Source organism: Hoplias malabaricus, chromosome 12 (assembly GCF_029633855.1).
Source record: "Hoplias malabaricus isolate fHopMal1 chromosome 12, fHopMal1.hap1, whole genome shotgun sequence".
NCBI lineage: Eukaryota > Metazoa > Chordata > Actinopteri > Characiformes > Erythrinidae > Hoplias > Hoplias malabaricus.
The window spans coordinates 19,327,036-19,346,112 of NC_089811.1; the positions used below are offsets into that span (position 1 = coordinate 19,327,036).

Below are 19,077 nucleotides of genomic sequence, written 5' to 3' on the forward strand. Positions count from 1 at the left end.
CGTTAATTCTCTGTTCATTTTCTGGCTTTTAGCTTTACCTGTCTATGTAGAAATATAAAAATTGCTGAGATATTGGCCAGAAGAATTACTCATGACTAATGACTTCAGCAGATTAATAACCACATATTTCCTGGATAACTAACCATGAAATTCATGTTAACACAGATTCATTGTGAGACTATTAAAATACAAATACTACAAATGCACGGTGGCGCAGCAGGTAGTGTTGCAGTCACACAGCTCCAGGGATCTGGAGGTTGTGGATTCGAGTCCAGCTCCGGGTGACTGTCTTTGAGGAGTTTGGTGTGCTCTCCCCGTGTTCGTGTGGATTTCCTGCTCAGGGTTTCCTCCGGGTGCTCCAGTTTCCTCCCACCGTCCAAAAACAAATGTTGGTAGGTGGATTGGCGACTTAAAAGTGTCCGTAGCTGTGTGCGTCTGTGAAGGACTGGTGCCCCTGCAGGGTTTGTTCCTACTTTGCGCCAAATGAATCCAGGTAGGCTCTGGACCCACTGGGACCCTGAATTAGATAAGCGGTTACAGACAATGAATGAATGAATCTCGGTTGAGTTCCAAAGGATATTGTAAACACTGTGTCTTTGCACTGTTGCCAATTTAATCTGGGTCTAATACACATTCTTATAAAGAGTATTTTTAAAACGGTTACATGTTTCCTTTTAATGATTTAGCATGTTTTCAATAGGAGACATAGACTTCAGGAAGGTACTCATTACACAGCCATGAAATTAACCTGGGACATAAATGCTTATCCATGATAAAGATGACATTTAAAAGTCAACATATGTTGCCTGTGTGTTTTGCCTGGTTCTTTTCTTATTTGACTTAAACAAAACTACGTAATTATTTCTGTAAACAAAGAAAATGATTTATCAAACCGCTAAATGCATCGATTTCACAACTAGTGTTGCACAGAGTAGCCTTAGGCATCATTTTCAGAGTATGTGTTATGTACAATGTTTTTTATATATAAAAATACAGATTATAATTGACTTAAAAATCCCTGCTTTCTCTTTTATTTACATCTCTTATACTGTCCCATTTTTTACACACAGCTTTAATCTCTGTTTAATCGCTGAGTACAGGCGCTAAGCCTGAGGGTAGTTCAGTATGCATCTGTATGTAAGTGTAAATAGAGCCAGTTGCTAGTAGCACTGATCTTTATAAACAAAGACAAATCATATTTGTATTGTAGCAGTTACTGCATAATAAGTATAGGCTTAAAGTGAGGGGGGCAAATATATCTCATAATAACACCCATATTAATTGATTTACTAATAGACATTTATATATAAATCTAGACATTTATTATTGGTTCAGAATTCATGGTTTGACTGGTATTAATTAAATAATAGCCTAATACATCACTTCGAAGACTACTGTTTAGACTGGAATAAATGTGTATATGTATATATTTTATATTGCCACAGGTGAATATGCCAGAGCTGGCTCTGCTGCGTTTTGTTGTTCTGGATGATGACTACATTGGGGATGACTTTATTGGTCAGTACACTATTGCCTTTGAGTGCCTTCAGCCTGGCTACCGGACCGTGCCACTGCTGGGCCTGGCTGGTGACCCTCTACCCCATGCCAGCTTGTTTGTGCATGTTGCCATTACTAACCGTCGCGGAGGAGGAAAGGCCCAGAGACGAGGTCTGTCTGTGAGGAGAGGATCACGGCGCGGCAGAGAGTATGTAACCCTCCGAAACACAGGCATTAAAGTACTGGATGACACCTTCCGTCCGGCAAGTGGCCCACTCAAAGAGGCCACTGACCTGAGAGAGGACTCGCTGGTAAGTTAGAAGAAGCTCCATGATGTTTATTTATACTATTGATGTTGAGGAACTGCATTTTAACATCTGAAATGTAAGCCTTCTACCCAGCTCCTGAAGTCCTAACCAGTGGGAGAGCTAGCCTGAATGTGTCTACAAAGTACTATAAGTGAAATTCAGATATTACAATTATTTGACCAAGACACATTTTTACTACTTTAGATATACACTGAAGGATTACTGGATTAGAAACACCTACCTTGTATCTACACTCATTGTCCATTTTATCACCTCCTTTGACAATTCTCCAATTACAGACTGTAGTCCACCTGTTTCTCTGCATACTTTCTTATTATCATTTCACCCTGTTCTTCAATTGTCAGGACATCCACAGGACGACCACAGAGCAGGTATGATTAGGGTGGTGGACTATTCTCAGCGCTGCAGTGACACTGATGTGCTGGTGATGTGTTAGTGTGTGTTGTGCTTATATGAGTGGATCAGACACAACAGTGCTGCACGAGTTTTTAAAGCCCTCAGTGTCACTGCTGGACTGAGACTCGTCAATACCAACTGTGTCCCGTGTCCACCAATAAAGGACTAGTGGATAACCAATACAAATCTTACAGCAACAGATGAGCTACTGACTCTGACTTCTGACATCTACAAGGTGGACGGCCAAGGACGGCGTGTCTAAAAGAGTGGACAGTGAGTGGGCACACTGTTTAAAAGCTGAAGCAGCACTGCTGTATCTCTACCAGCGCAACACACACCACCATCATGTCAGTGTCACTGCATATCTGAGAATAGTCCTCCACCCAAATAATTCTTGCTCTGTATTGGTCCTGTAGGAGTCCTGACCATTGTAGAGCAGGGTGAAACTGGGATAAGAAATATACAGAGGAACTCATTATTATTATTATCGTTACACTTATATAGCGCCTTTCTAGATACCCAAGGACGCTTTACAATCTACACTGCTCAGAACGCTCAATTCACACACACACACGCGAGAAGCGGCAGCCAAACGCGCACAGCGTACTCTCGACCAGAAACGACCGTCCACCTGGAGGATTGCATCCGGCACTAGGATTTCACCCAGGACAGAGCGCCAATCCATATCTGGGCACACACACATTCACTCACACACTCATTCACTCACACACCAGGACAGTTATTACAGAAGCCAATTCACCTACCCTCCATGTTTTTGGACTGTGGGAGGAAACCGGAGACCCCGGAGGAAACCCACGCAGACACGGGGAGAACATGGAAACTCCACCCAGATGGGACTTGAACCCAAGATCCCAGCGCTGGGAGGCGAACGTGCTAACCACCAAGCCACCGCCACCGTGCCGCAACTCATGGACTACAGTCTGTTATTGTAGAACTAAAAAGTGCTCCTGTATGGTCAGTGGAGTTGATTAAATACACAGAGTGTAGATATAAGGTAGTTGTTCATAATCCAGTGATCCTTCAGTGTAGAATCTGAATAATAAGCATGATGATTATGCAGTAAATAAATACAGCCATGCATTGCATAAATTCACACAAGTGTCCCGAAGAACATAAGTGTTTAAAATGTAGGCACCTTTTTGCTTTCAGACAAAAAAAAAGCACTAAATACCTCCACACCTGCACAGCATAAGCAGTATTATGCAAGTTTTACACAGCAATAGACACACAGTAGCACACCGAACATTCCAAGGTGTGTGACCTAGATATGAAAATAAGCTTGAAAGTCTATGTTGAGAGCTTCTATTTTTCCAGCTGAAGCCAGCACACCTTACAAACCTGATGTGATGTAAGAACATGGAAGTCTTGCCCTTCTGTGCTTAGTCACTGACATGATTAGTATTTGAAATAAGAGTGATGTTTGTGTACCTATGGGTTTGTGAGGAGTACTTTGTGGGATCACATGCCACCAGGGTGTACTGCAAAGGCAGATAAATTGCACGAGGGAGAAGAGGATTGCTCCATATCCATAAATACATTCCACTCCACAGAACTGCTTATCTCAAGCACACCTATATACACACTCTCTCTCTCTGTCACACACATTTGCTCATGCACACACACACACACACACACACACAAACACACAGACTGTCCCTCAGGTGAGTTATGGTAATAACAGTAATAGGGTAGAGTAAGATTCTGCCAGGTGGAAATGGTGCTGCTATTTGAATGAGACATCATCTAATCAGTAAATCTGATAAAGCCAGAACCAGGCCAGTCCAAACCTGAACAAATTATATACTAAACATAGACACCTTTACTTATTAGTGTAAACACAACCATGCAGACCAGATTTATAAATTATATTGTTCCTTTATCTGTTGCTGTTTAGATGTAATGAATATCACTATGCAGGTAGGTTTGGGGTGGTATCATACATATCATACTGCTAAGCTGCTGTGAATATTAACCCATCTGTTTGTTCTGTTTCCTGTTTTTTTTTTTTTTTTAGGGTGCTACTGTTGCTTTCAAAGAGCAGTGTGGGCTCCCCCCTGTGGCCAAACTCAAACAGTGCATCCAGAGCCTAGCCACGAGGCTACAGGGCTCTGATGGTGCCCCTGGGGCCGCTCTGATTCTAAAGGATGGTTACCCCTGTCTGGAGCCTATGGGCAACCTGAGCGACACCACACGCAAATATCTGAATGCCTATGACACGGTGAGGAACACATGCTCACAGACTACAGATATCTTCAGTAACACTAGATATTAGTTCATAAGTCTATGTGACACCTACATAAGCCTTTCATGACATCATACATAAACCTATACAAACATCTGTTAGAGGCGTATTGCAAGGGTCAGTTGTCATTACAGTTTGTCGGGAAACTGATTAAAGGATTATGACAGTCTATAATCATTGGAATAGGCATTTAAAGATGTTTTTGTATGTTTATGTCTATGTTGTAGTGAAAGGCAAGATAATGTAGACTTCAGTGAAGTTTCACAAGATTTTCAAATGGGTGGCATTAACAAGCAAATCAAGAGATCTTAGTAATTTAATAAATAGGACAACGATGTTTTATGAAATATTAAGATTTACTTACAGAAGTGGAAAAATGTCATTTTAATTTTATAAATGTAATGTTTATAGCTGAAATCAGTGGTATATCCAGTATTGTGCAAAAGACTTAGGCACCCAACATTATTATTATTATACAAAATAATGTTTCTTCTCAATAAGTCTGGTGTTTGTATACAAATTATTACAATAAACACACACACACACACACACACACAGTGTGTATATATATATCTCGGCATGGTGATGCAGCAGGTAGAGTCGCAGTCACACAGCTCCAGGGGCCTGGAGGTTGTGGGTTTGATTCCCGCTCCAGGTGACCAGGTGAGTTCGTTGTGTTCTCCCTGTGTCCGCGTGGGTTTCCTCTGGGTGCTCCGGTTTCCTCCCACAGTCCAAAAACACACATTGGTAGGTGGATTGGCGACTCAAAAGTGTCCGTAGGGTTGAGTGTGTGAGTGAATGTGTGTGTGTGTCTGTGTTTCCCTGCGAAGGACTGGCGCCCCCTCCAGGGTGTATTTCCTTGTGCCCAATGATTCCAGGTAGGCTCTGGACCCACCGTGACCCTGAACTGGATAAGCGGTTACAGATAATGAATGAAAGAATGAATGAATATCTCATCTTACTGAGCACTGCTTTGGGAACTAAGGGGTTCCATATCTGGACATACAGACATTCAAACATTCATTCACGTGCATGCTCATTCACTCACACCAGGAGACTTTTTTAGAGTAGCCAATTCACCTAACCTCCATGATTTCGGACTATGGGAGGAAAAGCACGCAGACACAGAGAGCACATAGAAACTCCACCCAGATGGGGCTTGAAACCAAGAACCCACTGAGAGGCGAACATGCTAACCACCAAGAACACATGCCAGTCAATAAAGTAGTAAATTAAAAGCACAATTGATTTAACATAAAAGTATTCAGTTTAATAACCAGAAAAAAGTTATAATAACACTGGACTGCCACGAGGAGAGGTTTGCAATGAGTTAAAACAACACATTCTCACACAGAATATCACTTACTGTAATAATGCTATTTGTTTTTGTTCTAATATATTAAAATATATATATAATATATAATATATATATAATATATAAATAAAAACTTTTGCACAATGCTGTAGTTTGGCAGCACAATGTAGCAAAATCGGTATGTTTGCTAGATTACTGCATTCCACCCACAACAGCTTTTCCTCTCATTTAAGATCTTGTTATATAGGCATATGATTCTATCATTTATACTCTGGATTTAGCAAGTACTCAATAGCTTTTGTTATACCTGAGTTTATATATTAACATTGTTGAATATTGTTGAATGAAAGTATACTTTAAAGATTTGATTTTGTCTGTAGAGAAAACGTTGTAAAACCCAAGACAAGAAACACCATCCCCTAGCTGTACCTAGTTACATGAAGTGGCAAATAGCCATGGGCAACCAACAGTAAGTGAGAAACACAGGGATTTGTGAAGTGAAGATCAGGGAGATTGGTCTGGCAACACCACAGACCGTTTTAGAGAACACAGTGGACATCATAGCATCCTCGTGTGAAATCACAGCCTCTACTTGATATGCAGTGACAGCTGACTTCTTTCGGCACTGAGTTTTTTCCATCCTGCTCTTTCAGTCTGTTCATCATTGGATTCATTTTATATTTTTAATTCTAAAAATATAAGAAAATGCATAAACCAAATTATGCAGAATGGACACATGGACATCATCCTGAGCCTGTCCATGTTGCCTGGTTTATCCTCCAGTCACAGTGTTATTGCCAGCTCTTATTCTGTCAGCTTTTATTAAACCTGTGCTTATCTGGATGCTGAATGGAATCTGTGTGTGTGTGTGTGTGTGTGTGTGTGTAGTCTTTCTCAGTTCTTCTCCTGAAATAATCACTTATACACTTTGGCCAAAATAAAAAGCTCATGTTGGTTTTGAATGGTTTTTGAAAGTCCTTCCCCTCCATTTGCACTCATTTCAAATTTATCAAATTGAATGCCACAGTGTTGAAATTTAACATTTGATGATGCACTCAGTTGCAGTGGGATCAGGGATTTACACTACTTATCAGGTGTAATATAGGTACAGAAATAAAACACCAACATTTACAAGACAAGGATACTCCAGCTCTAGGGTTTAAATTTAATTGGTGTATGGGGGTCAGTGCATGAGTAAATACAACAGCTCAGCCTGAATAAGGCTTCATCCCAAACCTGAGTCACTGTGCTCCTTTTCATTGCTTCATCACACTTCTCTTTCTTTCAGATTATATAATTGTGACAAATGCATTTGGAAGGACCCAGACATTATAAAACCCTGGCATGACTGGTTGCCCTTATGTGAACCATTCTACGTTTAAACACACTATATCTGACCTATAACTAATATTTCATACCTGACCATTTGTACACTTTGTTTATTTAAATGGTCATTTAAATGGTTAAACATTTCTATGGCCTACTGTACAGTAAATTAGCTACAATTTTATACAATTTTTCCAGGCGGCACAATAGTGTCGTAGTCACACAGCTCCAGGGACCTGGAGGTTGTGGGTTCGAGTCCCGCTCCGGGTGACTGTCTGTGAGGAGTTTGGTGTGTTCTCCCTGTGTCCGTTTCCTCCGGGTGCTCCAATTTCCTTGGCGACTCAAAAGTGTCCATAGGGTTGAGTGTGTGAGTGTGTGTGTTGTCCTGTGAAGGACTGGTGCCCCCTCCAGGGTGTATTCCTGCCTTGCACCCAATGATTCTAGGTAGGCTCTGGACCCAATGCGACCCTGAACTGGATAAGCGCTTACAGATAATGAATAAATGAATAAGCGTGGTGCTTGTATAAAATTCTGTATAATTACAATAAATAAGTTTTTAATAATAAATAAGAGTTTTTTTTTCTAAAAAGAAGTTGATGGGTTGTGAGGGAGTGTGAAGAGCAAAGTTTGTTTCCAGATCCTCTGCTTGATCATATGGATTTGTAAACCCTAACCCAGCACACTTTATTTAACATAATTAAGTGTTTATTAACCAGTAAAATTAGGTATTGGGTGATAGCCTCAGATAATACTGAAGTGGCAGAATATCAGTATTTAGTGTAATCATTTTATTGGTTTTTCCTTTTTTTTTGACCAGTTAAACTTACTTACTGCTCAGGTATATAGCTATTTAAATCAACATTTACTCAAGTGCCTAAAAGTTTTGCACAATACTGTACACTTGTTTATATTTACCTCAATTATCAATACACGTAATAATATCTACACCTGATCATTAATACACTTAGTCATTAATGTCATTTTCATGATTTCTGCAGAATTGTGTGAACATTGTTTGTACACACACCATGCGCTCCTCTCTCTTTCTTTCTCTGATGAGTTGTTGGTTCAGGGTCTTGTGGAGCTTCTGAGACGGGCAGACAGTTAGACAGACATAATTTGGCCTGGCTGTCTGGCTGGGTGAGTGTTATAAATATCTTCACTGTGAGAGAGAGCAGGCAGGGTCTTCAGTCACTGTAAGACAACTAAACAGTGTGTGTGTCTGTATGTGTGTGTGTGAGTGTAATAATCTTATGGCCTGTTTGTGTCGTTCACAGATGATTTCAGCCAGCAAGCAGCTGATAGAGAATGCAGATGGCGTGCAGGAGAGGATCGCTCAGGTACAGAGAGAAGGTGGGTCAGGGACAGAGACAAAATGAAGGATATTAAATGAGAAAAAGCAATGGAGAGAGATGCTGCCTTATCATGTTACCATTTCCTTGAATACTGATAGTGAGACTGTTTAATTACAGATAGAACACTGTTTAACTAACAGCCGTTATTATACGTTTCTTTCAAATCAAGCTCATCTGTTTAATCACTTTTACTCAAACTGCTCATGATGCAGAATACTGATTCCACAAAATACTCTACCATTTAAATTTGGAAGTTACGTTTGAAATCACATTTAATTTATTTTATTTTAAATACAACAACAGAATAGACCCTTTAGATGAAAATGTTATAAACTAAATATATAATGGAAGCATTCATTTTGTCAAATGTTATAGCTGTTGTTCCCAAATTTTTAAAAAATGTTTTATGGCCCTCCAACACACAAGGACGTGCCTTTTGCTTCCAAACTACACTGGAATTTATTTTAACAATGTAATTCATACAAAACGGCAACTTCTTATTGAACAAAATGTAATAACGGTAAAAATTGAAACATCTCATTCATACTCACTCTACTAACTTAAGCTTGGGAAACTGTTCAGACTGCTCAGGATCTTCCAGTGCCATTAAAGGCTTTTTGTGAAGATTATACAAGTTGCACACTAATTGAGCTTATTTTACTCATTGTATGGTGTTGTCTTTAAATATTTACAGTAACTGTAATTATTAATATATAGTAGTTCAAATCATCAAATCATCTTGTTGAAATCATTATTCTTTTAGAATTCTCAATGTTCTCAGTCATTTTAGAATACTCCACTGCCCTGTTAATTTTCTCACAGAACATGGTTTTTACAATAATTATAAGGACTTATCTGCAAACAACCACTTTTTGTATCATTAACCCATTGTCTTACAAACATTAGAACACTGATTTTGAAAATTTTATTGATGGTGTATCATTCATTAATTAGTAAAAAACTAATAGTGTGTTATCACAGGAAGATTAGAGTGACAGGTACATAATGCTCCTGTTCCAAGTTGATGTGGTCCACAGTTATTGTAGTGTGATGCTGTATGCTGTCACTAAAAAGGCTTATCCTCAAAAAGCAGATGTAGATACCGGGACATCATAGCTGTCTTTCCCTCCACACATCCATTCATGAACACACACAGACACACATTTCATGACATTTCATGACAGTTCCCATTAAACTGGACTTGTCTCCTTTGTGCCCTTGTGTGCAAAAAAAGCTGGAGGGAGGTGGAATACTGTGAGCATTCATGTCCTTATGAGGGTGAAATACTGAAATGGAACCAGAAGACAACCATGCAGCCATTTGGCATAGGAGAGAAAAGGAAGAAGACAAAAGTTTACATTAGAAAAGTAAAAAATATGAGGGAATTCTTCAGGATGAATATAGCATTATCTCAATGAAATACATATTCACAATTTTTTCCACCAAAATCACACCATAAAAAGGTGTTTTCTCTAAATACCATAAGTGAAGGACTCTAGTAGAAGGATGGATAACCAGATTTTGTAGTTTGTCTTTTGACTACATCAGTCCAAACCTCTTGTAGTTGTTCAAAGCATTAGTGAGTGAGGTCATAGAAAATTATTTCCACCATATTCAAACACATCAAAACGTCCACTGACCTCTTATGGCTGGTAAGTGAGAGACCCCTATTGTCCCGAAAGAGGCTACTCACCTCAGGACAGCAATGTGTTATCAGTTCAGATGGAGTTACTTGGTACTAATTTGCAGTGACTGTTTCCTCTAAGGGGACACCAGTGTCAGCCAATTGCCTCAGTGTAAGAGAGCCACTGGACTCCCTGACTATAGGGTCAACATTTTAGGCCTGTTTGGTTCTCTTAGTATACATGCCCTTGTGGAGAATATTGTGAAGGTGAACTCATTGTAGTATCACTTTTCCACATCTCTGTAAACCTGTGCATATTTCATTTCACCACTGTACTCACACTTGGCCATACCACGCCAGAATATGGTTGTCCCCCTTCCCTAGCACTCACACTGTGTTTTAAGATTTCAAACCCGAGCATGCTTAAGTCAACCGACTTTGGTTTTTTTTTTTAGAATAAAAGCAGTTTTGCAAAGCCCAGTGGAGAGTTCAGGATTGTACTTTATGGTTTATTTTAAATCGTTTTATAGGCAGTGACTTCTGACACTCTCACCTGCCTTATACATTTGTTTAATGCAATTATGTGGCACAGGGCTTTTCCTTTAATGGTACTGCACATATAAGAAGATTTTTATTTTACAGGATATCTCAGCAAACACTTCAAGCAAACCCTGCACCTCAGCAATAGACCCTATATATACACAGATCAAACATCACATTATAACCCCCTCCTTGTTTCTATAATCACAGTCCATTCTCTCAGCTCCACTGACCACACAAGAGCACATGGTAATTCTACAGTTACAGACTGTAGTCCACCTGTGGCTCTGCTTACTTTGTTTGCACCCTTTAACCCTGTTCTTCAGTGGTCAGGACAGCCACAGGACCACCACGGCAAGTATGGTTTGGATGGTGGATCATTCTCAGTGCTGCAATGACACTTGCGTAGTGGTGGTGTGTTACTGTGTTGCGCTGGTACGAGTGATCAGACACAGCAGTGCTACTCGAGTTTTTAAAACCGTTGTCCACTCACTTTCCACTCTGTTAGACACACCTACCGAATGGGTCCTCCTTGTAGATGTAAAGTCAGAGAGTAGCGCATCTGTTGCTGCACAGTTTGTGTTAGTCCTACTCTAACCCTTCATCAGTCGATATAGGACGCTGTTGGCTGGATATTTTTGGTTCTCAGTCCATCAGTGACACTGAGGGTTTAAAAAAAATCCAGCAGCCTTGCTGTGTCTGATCCACTTGTACCAGCACAACACACGCTAACACACAACCATCACATCAATCATTGAAGTGCTGAGAATGAATCACCATGTAAATCATCTGGGGGTCCTGACCTTTGAAGAACAGGGTGAAAGAGGGCAAGCAATGCATGTATAGCAACAGAAAGACTACAGTTTGTAATTGCAGAACTACAAAGTGCTCCAATTGGGTCAGGGGAGCTGAGAGAATGGACAGTGTATGCCAAAACAAGTCACAATGTTATGGTTGATTGATGTATGCACAGCTATCCTTATTATTAACATATTCTATATTAATATTGCAATAATGCATTCTCTTTTAAAGTCAGTTAGATTTTTATATTTTGCCATCTTCCAAAATTGAGGTCAACAGTTTTTTAATACATGCCACAGAGCATAGACGATATGATTACCAAAATATCTCCAATCATTTATTCATGTTTTTTTTTCCTTTGATTTTTCACACATCTGTTTATGTGAACATGCATCATAAAGTACAGGTGCATGTTCCTTAAGGTCCATTTAATGTGCTTTATTCTCCTCTCCCAGGCATGGTATACCACGAGGATCTCCCCAAGCTAGGGGAGAAAGAAAATTTGAAGGGGAGAAAGCAGAGCAAAGCTGTAGAGAGTTTCACCTGGAACATCACTGTGTTAAAGGTACAAACCTCTGAAGGTTACCTCTTCCTGACCAACTCTGTATCTTTTGCAGATTGCATTTTTAGCTTTCAGGAAAATATTGTGCATGCACATTACATGTCACCCTCTTAGCGCAAAGTGTGTTGTCATATATTCACGATAGCATTTTGCTATGCGTAATGCTCTGAGTTCTATATGATGTAGCTCTGAGCCTCTGCATTATAAAGCAGAGAATAACTTAATAACTTCTTTATAAATTAAATAATTCTCTGTCTGAATCACTTATTCAGTTACAGTTGCATTAGTTACAGATCATCACACATTACATAAATCATTCTTTTTCAGAATTATGTACCACTCCATAGCACAGAAATTGACTTAAGATAAAAGCTTTTATTTTAAAAAGATTATCAGCATTAGCTGAGTTAATTGTTGTACCCATATTTCAAAATGATCATTCCTGCACATTTATTTTATGCTGTAATAAAACTGGGCACTGCTTGTTTGAAATAAAGAATAGGCTGAAGAACATGAAAAAATTATGTCGAATGAAAGGTCCATGATCTAATATGTTATTTAAAGGTGACGTTCACAATTTTAATCAAACACCTTTTAATAAAGTTCTAAAGTAATAAAGTTACCATTTGGTGCTCTCCAGTCTGTTTGGGTGCTTGAAACTTGTCTGATGTGTTTATGAAGACCCAGTGTCTCTAAATGGAGAAATTATCATGGCGGTAAAAGTTTTGAAGGCATTTTTGAGGTTTGAGACAAAAGCCTATTGAAAAGCATGAACAGAGATGTGGACATTGCCCTGTTCCTGCTCCATAGGTGGGTAACATTGATTTATTTCTGCTGTAGATGGAACTGACTCTAAATTTGGGAGAGCACTAATTGCATGAAAGTAATCACAGGCCAAAAGGACTACAAAACTAAACAAGTCGAGTTACAAATGAGTTTCTGTGGTAATTCAAACAGTGAATAAAAACTTACAGACAGAAAGAACATCATTTCCCCCCAAATTGTAGCCATTCCCTTTAACTTGTTAATTTACAAATGCGAGTTTAAAGCTGTGACCAATCTCTTTAAGGACATGTTAGCTATACAGTAACTGCATCCATATACATTGATGTGATGACCAAAGAAATTATTTAGTGGATCATGGAGAGATTAATTCTTTACCCTCCTTTAAAAAATTATTATGGTTGGGGCTGATTGGCTGTTTTAATTTTCTTGTTGTATGAGATTCTACATAACTTGCTGTAGTATGAGTCAGTATTGTTTTCTGTTCTCTTTCTCAGGGTCAGTGTGACCTCCTGCGCACTGCTAAAATGGATGCTCTTGATGCATTGAGGCAGCTGGTGTTGGCTTGTGAGGCCTGTGGCCTGACTTTGACACCCCCTGACATCCAGTACACACCACACAGCCTGACCCCCAGGCGGGGCAGTAGTCATGGCAACGGTCGCATCTGAGTCCTTTCTCAGACATGCTGGGGCCACTCAGTGAATCATCATAATGTGCAGAGAGAAAGAGACTTTGGACAAATGGATGGACGGACGAATGAGTGAAGAAGTGGAAATTTTTCAGTAGTGCAATAGATGCTCCATTATCAGCTGTGTTGATGAGCTGTAACTGTCCGAAGAGCACAGACAACAGGCCTGTGAATGTATAGATCTTGGCTTAAATACTTAGTGAAGTACCAGAAGACTCTTATAATGTACTCATTTTTTTATCTGAAAATGTTCTGACACAGAAGAACCAAAATAATACATAACATTCCTGCAATATGATGAATGGAAAGGAGGATTCAATTAGTTTGAGCTCACAGGAAGTTGTTTAGGGCAGTGTTGCGCTTTTATTGGCAGGGCTATGTGGGTACCAATTTAAAATAAGATTACACTTATACATTTTTCTAAATGGATTAATATCTGTTTATTGCGTTGTTATTAATTAGGCTGTGAACACCTTAACAATTATTAATAATAATTTTTAACACAGAGATAGAAAGGGCACAATGACCTAAATTCTGTCTAATACTGAAAGTGTCAGAATGTGAATGTGAATTCAGTCATTTCATATGTTAAGGTGCATCACATTACCGTCATGTCTAGAAAGACATTCTATCAGTGGTTCATTAAAATTTCAACTTGGTGGTTAAATGGTTAAACTTATTAACAAATATGTGCTGAAGCTGAAAGGCTTACATCGGCTGACAGAGAAGACAAAGTGAGTTCAGCATCCGGTGAGATCTGCGGTTTAACTATGTAGCTGGATGTGTTTTCTCTATCTGGCAAACAACAGGTCACTGTTACCGATTCTGTCTATGTGTTATGATAAATGATTATGAATGAGGTGTTTTTTAACTTGTTTACAAGTTAAAATCTAATATCTAAAATCTAATAACCATTCATAAACTCAAATTGTAAATAATATAAAAACCTTTATAGGTGTAGTCTACCATTTTGTGTTATAGAAGTATCACTGTGTTAAAGAGTAAATAAATCTATACACAAGGGACATGATCACATGAACAAATTAAAGCCATAGCCTAGCTCACAAAGTGCAGATGCTTCACTTTTAGATTCTCATTGTGCTGTCACCTCAGGACTACACCCCTGAGCTGTCAAATAGAGTTTGACTGACAGACTGAGCTCCCTAGGAGGCAGCACAGGCTCAGGCATCTCTTTGCTCTCCAGAAAAATTCTCAGATAACCTGCTTTGTCACATTCATCCCTGTCCACCCTCTTGCCCAGCACTTCTGGAACATCTCAAATGTTTCCCAGTGGGTTGGGATACATCTCCCACATACCCAAGGGCAGGTAACAGGAGCTTCTTCTTGTGTCATTAAATGTTAAAGCAAGACATGACATGAGTTAGCAAGCTAACTGAGCCATCTCATGGCATCACATCAATTTCAAATGTAGAGGGTGCAAAAACACCAGGTGGAAAATATAAATCTAAAAATAAATATAAAGTTTTACCATTTTGCGTATGTAAATATTCCTCTCCTGCAAACTATCTTTAAAATCAAAAGGGTAAAAATCATCCAAGAATAACAATTTTAGAGTAAGATTATGATCAGCGCATGTGCAGTTCCTCTCTCTTTGCTCAAGATTTTCACATTTGTACTCGAGAGAGGAATATTTACACACGCAAAATGTTAAAACTTGCAGATTCATATCTTCTGTCTGGTGTTTTGCACATTTTGACATTGATGTAATGCCATACCTCTCATTATATAATATCACAATCTGACCATAACGTCTACAAACTAAAGCCTATGAATCTGACAAGAAACGTTAGATTAGGAAAAAGATGGGAAGATTTAAGAATTACATGGCTGTTGCTAATGAGGCACAAACTTAAATTAAATTAATTACCTTTCTTTTTCTAAATGAATGTCTGTCCAATACACTGAGCACTGGGAGCCCATGAATAAAATCTCCTGAATACTGCAGCGAGCACAGAATATACAGCTTAAACCCGACAACAGCTGAAGAACACTGGACCTTTAACCAATGTCATGGCTAATGTTGTAACATATATATAATTTAACAATTATTAACATAGTTTTTGATTTAGAGAAGGGAAACCATGTTCAGTATTTTATGGAAACAGAATAGGACAGCTATCCCACACATTAGATTCTCCTTTCTCAATGGTAACAGTAATAGAAACAGAAAAATGAATATGTGAGTTTGCATATAGATTTTATTCTTTTTATATGATTGACAAAGTGTGTCTGTATGTGTGAACACACCTATGTATGTAGCTAGTTGTACGTAGGTTTGTGTGTGTGTGTGTGTGTTAATTATAAGGGAAACAGAATTTCATGAATGTGAAGAACATTTCTGCTGCCTGATGGGCAGCTTTTTTTTTGTTGCTTTCAAGAGGACTTGCGACTGTTGATTATATTCATCTTTAGTTTCTTACCTTGTCTCATACAGAAGACATTGGATGTATCATTTAGTGACCAAGGGGACACAGTGTTTTCAAAGCGTGAATGGGTAAAAAATCAATGATAGTTTGGGTGTAGTGGTTGACTTGCCTTTCCTTATCCCCTGCAAATTCTCCATTGTTTTTTCTCGCTACACCATTTTAACTCCTTCGTTCATAGACACTTTTGGTTAGGGTTTGTTTCTTCCTTGGCTGGATGGGATATCAGCAGTGGTGTGCAAAGCCAAAGCCTATTCCCTGTGTTTTAATTCTTGGCCCTCGTTTTTCTCAGCTTCTCTGAGTGAAAAGAAGGGATGTGTGTTACAGTGGTGCAAAGTAATGCCTAAAGGGAAGTTACATTATATGTTACATTGAATGTGATTCTGTATGTGCGTGTGTGTTTGTATGCATCACCTTCAGAGGGTGTATTCAAGATCTCAAGTGCTCCTTAATTAACAGCTGATGTGTTAAAACAGTTTCACCCAATCGTGTTATAAATAGTTGAATTTGTAGCACACAACTTACAAATCGGCTTGTGTCCTAGAATAGAGCCCTGAGGCACTCCTTCAAGTCAACTACATGACCTGCCTACTTTCTGACCCTGCCCTGGATCTGTTTACCTGTAAATGGGTCCAGGGTTAAATAATGAATGGCCAGCCACAATATCAACTTTCTGTTTCAGTTTACATAGCTCTTACTCCCATATTGACTCAACACAGGTCAGGAGGTCAGTATCGTTGAGCGATGGTCAATGCTGTAAGATGTGTCAGAGAATGAAATGCACTGTTTGGACAAAGGTTCAACCATTGTCATTCAACATTTTTAATGACATACCCCCCTTCTACTCTTCTGGAAAGGCTTTTTTAATATTGTTTGAGGTGATTTCCATTCAGCTATCCCAACTCATCCCAGTTATTAAATGTTATTCTATGTCAGTCTAGAGCATGCAATTACACTGCTCCAAAGCCCAAAAAATGGAGTTATTTATATCATTCTGGCCAAGGCTTAACATATATGGCAACGCTAAGCTCATGTGCAGCTGCTCCAGAGCATCCCATTTCATTTTTATGATTTTCTGTGAAGTTTACACAAGCTGTGGGTGCACAACTGAACTTTTGTGCAAGAGCCAAAATAAAAAAAAACACTCCATGTTAAACAGTCTGAAAAGTTTCAGTCTGTAAATTTTAAATGAATTAATGTATATGGGTTGCTAAACTTGAAGGGAACAAAATGTCTTTGTTTATTTCACAATGAACATTTATTATAGGAATATACTGATAATGCCTAGTTGTGAAAAACTTTAAATTCAACAATTAACAGTACAGAGCTAACATCATCCTATCTCTTTGGGAGTTTTAATTTACTGAAACTTTATTTTACACCAATAAAAAAACCTTTTTAAAACCTTAAAAAAAGTTTCCCATGGCTGTAAAGGATCAGTGAGTACTGTTAATTAAGCACTTGAAGTCTGTATGAGTCCACTTATATGTTTTATTATTGTTGTTAGGACAAAATATTGTATGTCCATTTTTGTTAAGTTGATTTTAGTTATTTTTTATCTATAATTATTATTTCAGGGTGATTGGACAAACTTAACTGGTGCATAAACTTTTCCAAAATAATAATAATAATAATTTCCATTAACACCTTTTTATGGTAAAGTTAACATTCTGGAAATACAAAGTTTTGTCCCAGTGGCAACAATGTTATTTGGAAGTGGAGTGGTCTTTATTTACATGTAAATGAGTTCTACAAATGTACAGTATTACAGTATGAATTTATCAAACGTACAAATCATTTTTAAAGAATATTTTATGACACATAATTGTCATTCAGAGTTCAAATATTGTCTTGCTATTTTTATGGTAACTGTTGTGTAGTGTTACAAATTACAACAAGCTACAAAATTTAGTAGGTTGAAAATGACAAGTGAAAAGTATTTATCTGTCACAGTGTTCATTATGGATTCCTTCAAGGAAAAAGTGCTGCAAAGACATGTGCATCTATTTATTCCGTTCTTAGTCGAAAATATTGTATCAAAAAATGTTTGTTAGTTTTGTTTTAGACGATTTAAAGATGGTGATTTTGATGCTAGGTGTCGTGAAGGTAGCAAATTAATACTTATTTTTCAGATATTTTTAAATAATATTACAATTTTCATTTTTAACACTAAACAACAGTTACACAAAAATTCTTTAGAACTTATTTGTACATCAGGTAAATTCACAGGTTGTCTAAATCACTGCAGTATTCAGTGAAGGTGAGGGCCTCAGATGCTGCTTTTATTTTCCCTCAAAGATGTCTCCAGATGAGGAACTCTAGTCCAGTGTCTTAAATAGCTCTCCTACTTGTGTGAATACTGTCCGCTGTACCTCGGTGTGCTTCTGTCTTGTCTGCCTTTCCGCTGACATTTACAAAACAAACTGTTATTGTTTTGTCTAACTATTGTTATTTTTAATCATCCTGTTATAAACATAGAGTATTTATTAAAGGTGACAAGTGTGTTTTAAACAAATAAACTTTAAAGCGACCTTGCTTTTATTTTGAAAAGTCAGTTTGTATTCTAAGATTAACATATATAATGTAACACAGATGTGCCCCAGACTAAATAAACCTATCTTTGAATGGCTATTTCACTGTTTCTGTACTCTGTTTTTTAAATCTAATTAGCCTACTATTCAGTATTTCAGATTTTTTGCAATCCATTGAATTAGGATATCATCAAAAATTTATTTCAGCAATTCGATTTAAAAAGTGAAAACCAAAAATTCATTATCTCATTATCTACTGAAATGTATGTACAGTATATGCACTCAATACTTGGTTGAGGCTCCTTTTGCATAAATTACTGCATCAAGGCGGTGTGGCAGGGAGGCAATCAGCCTGTGCCAGCGACAGCTGTAGCCCATGTCCTGGATACGTCTGTGTGTAGTGGCTCTTGAAGAACTGACTCCAGCAGCAGTCCATGCCTTATGAATTTCCCCCAAATGGCCTATGAATGGCCTTTTCTTGACAATCCTTTCAAGGATGAGGATATCCCTGCTGCTTGTCCACCTTTTTCAACCACACTTTTTTCTTCTACTGATATTTACATTAAAATGCTTGGATGAAGCAGGAGGGTGTCAATGACTGCCTTCTGGACATCTGTCAAGTC

The 19,077-nt window shown here is 38.3% G+C and overlaps 1 protein-coding gene across 3 annotated transcripts in view; it reads left to right on the forward strand.

Annotated features, from left to right (window-relative positions):
- plcl1 (phospholipase C like 1) overlaps window positions 1-18,546 on the forward strand; it is a 117,170-nt gene extending 98,624 nt beyond the window's left edge. For 2 of the 3 annotated variants that reach the window (XM_066686235.1, XM_066686236.1), the window contains 5 exons: window positions 1,446-1,808; window positions 4,258-4,461; window positions 8,404-8,479; window positions 11,902-12,011; window positions 13,289-18,546. In XM_066686235.1, coding sequence (XP_066542332.1) covers window positions 1,446-1,808; window positions 4,258-4,461; window positions 8,404-8,479; window positions 11,902-12,011; window positions 13,289-13,459 — 924 coding nt within the window. In that variant the 3' untranslated portion in view covers window positions 13,460-18,546. The remainder of the gene's footprint in view (window positions 1-1,445; window positions 1,809-4,257; window positions 4,462-8,403; window positions 8,480-11,901; window positions 12,012-13,288) is intronic. The other variant, XR_010804646.1, reaches the window with a different exon arrangement.
- The last annotated feature ends 531 nt before the right edge of the window (window positions 18,547-19,077 follow it).